This window comes from Zingiber officinale, chromosome 6A (assembly GCF_018446385.1).
Source record: "Zingiber officinale cultivar Zhangliang chromosome 6A, Zo_v1.1, whole genome shotgun sequence".
In the NCBI taxonomy this organism is placed as follows: domain Eukaryota; kingdom Viridiplantae; phylum Streptophyta; class Magnoliopsida; order Zingiberales; family Zingiberaceae; genus Zingiber; species Zingiber officinale.
The window spans coordinates 986,912-997,537 of NC_055997.1; the positions used below are offsets into that span (position 1 = coordinate 986,912).

At 39.6% G+C, this 10,626-nt stretch overlaps 1 protein-coding gene across 1 annotated transcript; it reads left to right on the plus strand.

Annotated features, from left to right (window-relative positions):
• Positions 1–1,006: 1,006 nt before the first annotated feature.
• LOC121995537 (AT-hook motif nuclear-localized protein 28-like) lies at positions 1,007–3,059 on the plus strand. The gene is made up of 2 exons (XM_042549257.1): positions 1,007–1,125; positions 1,314–3,059. Exon 2 carries the CDS (start codon positions 1,318–1,320, stop codon positions 2,251–2,253), a length of 936 nt encoding a protein of 311 aa, XP_042405191.1. The 5' UTR covers positions 1,007–1,125; positions 1,314–1,317; the 3' UTR covers positions 2,254–3,059.
• The last annotated feature ends 7,567 nt before the right edge of the window (positions 3,060–10,626 follow it).

Sequence of the window (10,626 nt, forward strand, 5' to 3'; positions counted from 1 at the left end):
TCAAACAACTAAATATATATTTATATAAACTTCAACCTAAGACCAAAAAAAGAAAATAAATCATAATATATATATATATATATATATATATATATATATATATATATATATATATATATATATATCCTAAAAAGAAAATGAATCCTAATAAGAAGGAAAAAAACTCACAATTATCCCTAAATAGACTCAAAATATAAAAATGTAAAAAAAAAAATTATCTAAAATACTAATATCTTAAATACCAAAAAGATAAAAATTATCAATAATAATAATAATATACGGATTCTCCTGTATCACCTTTATATAAATAAATTTTAATAATTATTTTAATAATTTAGTTCATTTTAAACTTTATTTCACTCGATGATTTTAACAAATAAATTTAAACTTGAGTTGGCTCGTTTACCACCACTCCATTTTAGATTTTATTTGACTCAATTATCTTAACAAATAAATTTGAACTCGAGTTTGGATGGTTTACCATCGGTCCATTTGTATCTCATGACTAAGTCACATTGTTTTCTCCCTTCTCAGTGATAAATTCATGCAAAACTACATCAATGAGAGCATGCATTATCCTTTATGGACGTTCATAAATTAAGGGATACACGAGAATAAAAGACCACAGCAAGCCACCACGACACAGTGCAACTGTAAGAGCATTTGGCAATACCTGAGTAACAAATATAGATTTAACAGATTTTCCGTAACAAATATAGATTACTAAAGTCTATACATGAGTAATCCTAAGCTGGTGATGCATAGATAGATTTGTTATTTTAGCAATCTTTTTAGATTGTCACCTTAATGAAAAATCATGTTTCTATTGTCTGTCTATGAATCTAATTAGATATTCCCTTCCAGATTACTACTGGTACAGGAGAAAGGATATCAGATTCAAATGGCTTTTGTATTTTAATGAGAGAATTTCTACAAAAGATAAATCTGAAATACAGTCAAATATTGAAATAGGTCGCTTAAAAATATTAATTTCGAGGATTGAGTTGAACGGTAGAAGACAAAGGGAGAGGTTCTCATCTTTATCCCTTTCTCTTTCTCTTCTGGGAAGTTCTCTCTCCTCTCCATCCTTTCTACAATTGTCGACCAGTCCACACATCAAAAAGGGTAGGCGGCCAGAAAGCTCGATGCATAGAGAAGCTTCACCAACTCCGACTCTCCCATCTCATCGATTATCCTCCTTCCTTTATTTCAACTCCTTCGCTCTTCTCGACTGGCCTCTTCTTGCACTCTGAAAGAAGAAAAAGAGGTTTTTTTTTTTGTTTGAAGTTTTCTTCCGTGTTTTCCTTGCACAGTTCTATGTTCTTCGCTACCTTCGCCGCCGGCAGCATGAAGGACGAACCTTTTCAGCGTCACTATCTCCACCACCACCTCCAGCAGCAGCAGCAGCAGCAGCAGCAGCTGCAGCAGAGGAGTGTTTCTGATGAAGTAGACAGCAGCAGGAGCAGCGGCGAGACCAAGAGGATAAAGGTCGACGAGCCAAAGGAGCAGGCAGCGGCGGAGGGGTCGACGATCGAGGTGGCCAAGAGGCCGCGGGGGAGGCCGCCGGGCTCCAAGAACAAGCCTAAGATCCCCGTGGTCATCACGCGCGACGCGGAGCCGTCCTCCGCCATGCGCCCTCACGTCCTCGAGATACCCTCCGGACACGACGTCGTCGACTCGCTGGCCGCCTTCTCCCGCCGCCGCAACCTCGGCGTCTGCGTCATCTCCGGCACCGGCGCCGTCGCCAACGTGACCCTCCGCCAGCCCCAGTTCAGCGGATCCGTGTCGGCCGCCACGATCGCTTTCCGCGGCCGCTTCGAGATCCTCTCCATCTCGGCCACGTTCCTACCGCCAGCGATGGCAGCGCTATCGTCCGCCGGAACGGGCGGGGGCCTCTCGATCTCTCTAGCAGGGCCGCAGGGTCAGGTGGTGGGCGGAATCGTGACGGGGCCGCTGGTGGCCGCGGGGACAGTGGTAGTAGTAGCGGCCGCATTCACCAAGCCGACCTTCCACCATCTCCCGGCGGGAGACGATGCGTCAGTCTCCGTGTCGGTCTCCGGCGACGGCAGCAGAGGCGACATGGAGGAGCGCGAGCAGCAGCTGCACGCCCAGCGGCGCCACCAAGGGCCGGCGGACGGGGTCTCGGCCGCAATGACTTCTGAGCCGACCGGCCTCTCGGTCTACAGGAGCCACGCAGCGTCGGACGTGATTTGGGCGCCCATGGCTCGCCCGCCGCAACCTCCCCCATTCTGATGCAGAATTGAAGCTTCCAGTTTTCCTACTTCTTCGTCATCTTCAATTCCATATTATTATTATTATTATTGTTTCGGGTTCTTACAGTTTCTCTGTTCGCATAAATGTCTGAACCACCACTCTCCAATTCTTGCTCTCCGGCCGATCAATTAAGAAAACTCGTCTTTTTTCTGTAAGAGCACTGCATTTGGTGAGACTCATCTCTCATCCGAGTCCTTTGTAACACTGAACGGTGCATGGACACTGAGTCCTTTGGTGAGACAAAGAACGCAGTGCTAGCTCTAATTGCAATTGATCCAGAGTTGGCAGAGCAGTAGTACAGTAGCAGGGATACCCACGCCATCGATTGCTTGCTGATCTAGATCTCTGCTTGTCTTCTTTCTTCCTCCTGCGACCCTGGCCTGTTTGACCAGCAGCGAGGGTCGTATTAATTGGGCGGCCGGGGCATCATTCCTATCCATGAGCAAAGGCCCCAAAGTCTGATACCCTTGGGAGGGAGGGAGTGGATGCATGCACTTTTTGACTTGAGTGGCGTACACAGTGGGGGCTTTAACCTTGGGGAAGAAAGGTGCACGAATTGGTGCATCAAAAGCAGCACACGCGTCGTGAAGTACTTTAGTTGGGCAAGCGAAGTAAAATCTGCGTGCAGTTCTCGGCAGTTGGGGGGTTGTACTTCGGCTTTCTGCTTGGCCGGCTATTAGGAATGTAAAAGCATGTGTGAAGACTTATTACATCTCGCATTTTTAAATGTAATCCAGTTATCTAGCTTGACAACTAGTAATTAGAAAGCACGGATTCTTTTTGTTCGGGGAGTGTTGATGAACATGATTATAATTATAAAGAAAGTAAAGGTAATAAAGATTAAATATATAAAATTATAAAAGAATTATTTTTTTAAACACTTGTGCATTACGGAATTTTATACATCTTGTTGAAATCGAAGTCGCCGTCAATATTTGTGTCAGTTGCTTTGGGATTGATGTCAAAGTCGGTGCGTATCGGACGGTGTTAGTATTTTTCATCGTAATATGAAAAATACATAAAATAATAATTTTTAAAATTAATATAATAAAATAGAGATAAAATTGAAATAACATAATTTATTTTAATTTTTCTTATCTTTCCTTTTACCCTAAATTATAGTATAAAAAATTCTTTCATTTTAAAAATAAAAACTAAAGAAGGTTAAACTTCATTCGTTCTTATTAATAGCTCAAGAAGGATTTTAAATTTTCCTTCTTATTTTTCATCCTTCTTTCTCTGTCTCTTACTTCTTCCCAAACGGTGCAAAAGAGTAACGCGTCCAGTGAAATTTGAATTCTTATGTTTTTAGGAAATATGTCCCACAGTTTGCCATCGCATTATAATCTCGGGGCTGTCACATGCATGCTTTCTAGCTCCATGTTTGAGTCAGATATGGAGCTTAAGGAGTGACGACGACAGCTAGCTAGCAAGCATTGCATTAGTGGCGAGATGAGGGGAGTGACTGCAGGTGCTCGATCTATCTCAGCTCACATGTTGGCATGCATGCCCTATGCCACCAACAATGACAGGAGCATATGACCTTCCTCGAAGCACGAAGTAATAAGAAAGAAAAATGGATTGAGAAATCTTAATGTAAATTTTATATATTTTATTTAATATTTTAAAATAAAAATTAGATAGATAAAATTATGAAAAAATATCAGAATCTATAATATGTAGTTGATTCTGAACAAGTTCTTCGATTTATAGATTTTCTTTAATATCCAGAGAATTTTATCGATGAAGAAATAAATCAAAAACATCATCTGTAAAATGAGACCATAACCTTTATTTATAGAAGCCTAAGATTGTATATTTATAATTTGACCCCTCAACAAATTAAAAATTACACATGGTATTAACATTAATATATTCATAACAATTAAACCCTTAAGTCATATTTTTTTAATGATAAATTTGATCACATTAAATTATAACTTATTTAATTGATGACATTAGACATTTATAATTACAATTATGACCCCAAAATTTTAATGATCTCCCACTGAGTCATATGTATAAATTTATAAATGTTAACTTTAATGAGCTCATAACTTTTGTCATCATAGCTGATATGGTGCATAATGGTAGGGGCTGGTCGTCAGAAGTCAAGGGAACGTGACAGTCAGAAGTCAAGGAGACGTGATAGTCAACATATGGGGTAGGATCGCCTGGGTTCATCTAGCGTATAAAGCTCAGGCGGGGTCCACAAGTCAGGAAACCAGGTTTGCCGCCTAACGCATGATCAGTGCAAAGCCTGACTTGTCTTCACTAGTCGAGTTTCCTCCAGCTCACTCACATAAACAGACTTGTCATTCTCAGTCTGGTCTGAATTATAGAAACAAGGAGAAAGGGACCCGGGTTGCGCCCTTCTGGCCAGTATATTCCTCAATACTTAGCAGAATGACCAAGGATACCCTATTCCTTCCCGGCTGAGACATGCCCTATTCCTTCCCGGTCGGGACATGAAGCGCTACCAGATAATAAGGTCAGAGAATCGCAACCGCATGTCAGAGAATAAATGCCTAGTGTCAGGGAATATTCCAATGGTCAGCAGTCACCGATGAATGGAACCTTCCTTTAGACCTAAGGAGGATGTCACGTGTCCTCTCTCACCCGACAAGGCCTGACACCCGACATTCTCTAACATCGATCAAGCTTCAGAAGATACACACAGTCATATAAAAAGGGGTGTCCTCTCCCTTGCGCAGGTACGCGCACTCGCACACTTTTCTTCTTCCTTCGTACACTATTCTTCTTGGGAAAAAGTACCTGATTTGAACGTTGGAGGGCCTACTCCGGGGACTTTTTCCCTGGTTCTTGGTCTCTAACATTCTGTGTGCTTGTCTAGATGTGTGCAGAGTGCTAGTACCACCGGCTCAGGCTCAATAGTCCTTTAAGGCCATGTGGGAGTCTGTCCGCCAAAGCCCACATGACCGCAGCATCACAGTCTCTTCTCTGTCAACACCAGCGACACCTCATCCGGCCTTCATCTGACTCAGATAAGATCAATGTAGTCTTCATTGTATCTTTCACAACTAAACCATCAATGGTCACCCACATCAATATAATCAAATGATATAGATCAATTATGAATATGTGGCATACAAATTATGCAAGATGTTCTATTCATGTCAATTTTCAACTGGTCCTCTTTAACTAAAGTGAAATCAAAACTTTAACTTAATTTACACAAAGTGTAGTGAAGTAAACATTGAACTTTATATCTGATCAGAAAATCTTTAAATACATAATTTCACCAACATAACCAAACATATATAGAAGACATATATAGTACAAACTCCCACTAGATCTAGATTTCACCAAATTGAATAATACCAATATGAGTGGTATGCTCATAAAAGATATTGGGTGGTAACCCCTTTGTAAAAGGATCTGCTATCATGGAGTTTGTACTTATGTGTTCTATTGTTCTATCGAAATCTGTCCACTTTGTACTCTTTCTTTCACAACAAGGAACTTGATATCGATGTGATTCGATTTTGTCGAGCTCCTATTATTGTTAGAATACAATACAGCTGATCTATTGTCACAAAATAACTTCAGTGGTCTTTCAACCCTTCCCAAAATACGCAGCTTAGTGATAAAATTTTTCATCCATATTTCATGATTAGATGTATCATAACATGTTATAAACTCTGCTACCATGGTGGAAGAAGCTATCAATGCCTGTTTAGCACTTCTCCAAGAGATAGCTACGTCGGCCAACAGAAAAACATAGTCTGAAGTGGATCTCATGCTATCTTGGCATCTTGCAAAATTAGAGTCAGAATATCCCATGATCTTAGGAGTATCTGACCTCTTATATGTGAGCATGTAATCACTAGTTCTCTTTAAATATCTCATTACCCTCTTTGCTGCTTTCCAATGATCCATTCCTGGGTTACTTAAATATCTGCCCAACACTCCAACAATGTATGTAATATCTGAACGCGTACAAACTTCAACATACATAAGACTTCCTACCGCCGAAGCATAGGGAATCTTTTGTATTTCTTGAGTCTCGAGGCTTCCTTTAGAGCATTGTTTAAGATTAAACTTGTCTCCTTTAGCGACTGGGTATTACCTAGTTTGCAATCTTGCATGTCAAATCTTTTAAGCACTTTATCGATATAGTTCTTTTGCGATAATCCAAGAATACCTCGAGAATGATCTTGATGTATTTGGATTCCTAATACAAAAGATACGTACCAAGATCTTTCATTTCAAAATATCTAGATAGAAATCTCTTGGTATCGTTTAACATACATATATTATTTGTAGCAAGCAAAATGTCATCAACATATAAAACCAGGAAGATATGCTTACTCCCACTAAACTTATGATACACACAATCATCTACCATATTCACCTCAAAACCAAATGAGATTATTATTTGATGAAATTTGTGGTACCATTGACGAGATGCTTGTTTTAACTTATAGATGGACTTCTTAAGTTTGCAAACCATACACTTTGGATCTCCTGATACAAAGTATTCTGGTGGCACTATATAGATTGTTTCCTTAATGTCTCCATTGAGAAAAGCTATCTTGACATCCATCTGATGGAGTTTTATATCGAAGTGTGATAAGTGTCATGAATCAATCATATATTTTTGAGTATAGCTTTTAGCTACAAGATGTGCTTTATACCTTTCCACATTACCATTTGAATCTCGTTTGATTTTAAAAATCCATTTACAACCAATGGGTTTCACACCTTCTGGTAATAGGACAAGTTCCCAAACATTATTGTCTTACATTGACTTATACTCCTCATTCATTGTCTCAATCCACTTTTAAGAATTTGAATCTTGCATGGCTTGACGAAAGTTGATTGGATCATCTTCCGCCATACCATCATTTTCATCATGTTCTTGAAGTATCACTATGTAATCATCCGAAATAGCACTCCTCCTTTCTCTAGTGGACTTTCGTAAAGGCACTTGTTCTACATACATTGGTTCTTGAGGTTGTTGAGTTTGTTCTTCTAGGAGTTGATTAACAATGTCTTGTTATTCTTGTATTGCATCTTGATCACTGACAGGAATAAAATCCTAATCATTATCAGAAGCAATCATAGGAATATAAACCATTTCCTCTTGAAGAGTAGTGGGAATACATTCCTCCTCAAAGACAAGGTCAGTTACTTTATTCTTCCCCCCAAACTCAATATCCTCAAAGAACGTTGTGATTCCCATCTCAAAGATGGTCTCTACTTTGGGATCATAAAACTTATAGTCCCGTAATCACTCAGAATATCCAGTAAAGTAGCTACTCATATTTCTAGAGTCCAGTTTATTTTCATGTGGCCTATACGGTCTAACCTCAGCTGGGCATCCCCAAATATGAAAATGTTTAAGACTTGGATTTCGCCTTGTACAAAACTCAAAAGGTACTTTAGTAGCTGCTTTAGTGGGTACTCGATTTAGAATATAAGTTGTTTTCTTTAATGCTTCTTCCTAGAGTGACATTGGTAAGGTTGAATGACTAATCATACTCCTTACCATATCCTTAAGAGTTCGATTACATTGTTCAAATATACTATTTATGCTTGGTGATCCTAGCATGGTGTACTGTGGGATGATTCCACACTCCTCTAGGTATTGAGCAAAAGGTCCTGGACATTGCTCATATGAACCGTCATATCTACCGTAGTATTCACCACCACGATCAAATCTAACTTTCTTAATTCTTTTGTCTAGTTGGTTCTCAACTTCAACCTTAAATGATTTGAAAACATTCAATGTTTGAGCCTTCTCATAAATAAGAAATAGGTATGAATATCGAGAATAATCATCAATGAATGATACAAAATATTGTTGACTATTCCAAGAAGGTGTTGGAAATGGTCCACAAACATCTGTGTATCAATTCCAATACTTCCGTAGCTCTATATGCACCATCTTTCTTTCTTTAGGTCTGTTTGCCCTTAATGCATTCAACACAAACATTTAGGTATGTAAAATCAATGGAGTGTAAAATTACATCCGATATAAGTCGTTTAACTCTATTTCTAGAGATGTGTCCTAAACGTTTGTGCCATAAGGCACCTGAGTTTTCATTATTAAATTTACGCTTAGTACCACGTGATTCCACATTTAGGGTTTCAGTATAAGAAGCATTTATATCAAACATATATAGATTTTCATAAATTATAAGTGAACCTGTTCTAACAATAATAGAATTAATAGATAAACTGAATTAACCGTTTCCAAATGAACAACAGTAACCTAATTTGTCCAAATGAGAAACAGAAACTAAATTCCATCTAAATGACGGTACAACAAAAGTATCTATTAAGTCTAAATAATAACCAGTGTTTAACAACAATCTAAAATGTCTTATTGCTTCCACCTCAACCGACTTGCCATCACCCACATAAATACATCTTTCAGCATCAGTTGGCTTTTGGTAGCTCAGGCAACCCTGCATTGAAACACTGATGTTAGTAGTAGCACCAGAGTCTAACCACTAAGTGTTTCAAGGTACTGAAGCTAAATTTACTTCAGAACAAACCAAATTAAAAAATGTACTCTTTTTCGCACGTCATGCATGGTACTTAGGACATTGTTTCTTGACATGGCCAGGCTTGTTACAGAAGAAACAACCTTTCTTGTCAGTATCCTACTTTTGTTTCTTCACATAAGGACCTTTAGTAGCCTCATTCTTTCTTTTCTTGCCCTTATCTTTAGAGGTGCTTGCTAAATAAGCATTTTCAGCCTTGATTTACTTCAACCTCTCTTTCTCTTGAACACAGTATGAAATGAGCTCATTAAGAGTCCATTTCTCCCTTTGACAGTTATAATTGATCTAAAACTGACTAAACTGATTCGGAAGAGAAATAAGCACTAAATGCACAAGCATGTCATCCGACAATTCAAGATTAAGTGCCTTCAATTTTGATGCAAGGTGGGACATTTCCATGATATATTCCCAAATATTTCCCTTGCCTTTATACTTCATGGAAATCAAGCTCTTCAGAATTGTGCTTGTTTCCACCTTATCGCTTTTGGCAAAGCGCTTTTCAATCTCATCAAGATATTCCTTAGCTTTGGTGATACTATTAGACACCACACCCCTAAAAGTCTCAAGTATGTCGCGCTTGATGATCATAAGACTCATGTGGTTAGAGCGATCCCACTTCTCGTATTTAGCCCTCAGTTCAGAGGAACTAGTATCTATAGGAGTAGTGGGTTGCTTTATCCTAGGCGCAAGATTTAGATCCATGTAGCCAAGAACAATTAAAACGTTCTCCTTCCAATCCTTAAAATTGTTAGTGCAATTGACCTCCTAGGTTTTAATGTCAGACAAATATATTTAAGTAAGAACGTTTTAGTATGGAGCTTGATCTAGGGAAGTCTTAATTGTAGGCTAGGCAAGGGAAGTCCTAGTTGGAGGCTAGGCAAGGAGAGAAATCTCAGTATATCGTGGAAGTCAGGTGGATAGGTCTGGAACACCTGATCCCTGGGTAGCTGAATACTGAGTCCTAGTTGTAGGCTAGGTAAGGGAAATCTTGGTATGTCGTGGAAGCCAGGTGGATAGGTTTGGAGGACTTGATCCCTGGGTAGCCGAATACTGAGTCTTGGTGAGTGAAGCCAAGTGGAGAAAATCCTAAGGGGTGGTAACCTTAGGTAACGAGAAGTCTTGGAGGAGTGAACTCCAAGAAAGGTTGATCGGATGGTTTCCGGTCGACCACGCGCAGTCGACCGGACCAGCGAATCTCGATAAATCTAGGTTTAGGTTTACTATTATTTTCTATATTACTATTATTGCTGTTGGCTAATATGGTATTGCAGGAAAAGTCTTAGTGGATCAGGCGATCAGACACTGAGCAGACAAAAGTCCAAACATGTCTGGAGGAGCATGTTTGGCAGGTAAGTTGAGGTAAACAACTAGAGGAGCGACAGTGAGGTCGGGTTCCCAAAGGGAACAACCTAAGGTCGCTGATCCAACTGAAAAAACCGGGAAGGTTTCCAAGTTGAGATCAAGACAGTCCTACTGTCTTTATACTACTCATGCATTATATATTACTGTTCTAACCTTTGTGTTGCAGGGATACTTTGCTTAACTCTGTGTTGCAGGTATAGCCGGATTGGTCGACCGAATAGAGGGATCGGTCGACCGAACCAAGTTGACTCAGCACAGATCAGTTATGTCAGCACCGATCAGCAGCAAAGGAAAATAGAAGCTGATCGGTCGACCGAACCTGGGGATCGGTCGACCGATCCAATCAGCATTTAATCAGCATTAAAGGGTGATCTCGGCAGATTTCAGCGAACAAGGAAAAAGCTTGTTTGGTCGACCGATAAAAGGGTTCGGTCGACCGAACCATTCAGTTAATGCA

Coding starts and splice junctions, on each gene's coding strand:
- LOC121995537 (XM_042549257.1), top strand. CDS start 1,318: ATGTTCTTCGCTACCTTCGCCGCCGGCAGCATGAAGGACGAACCTTTT.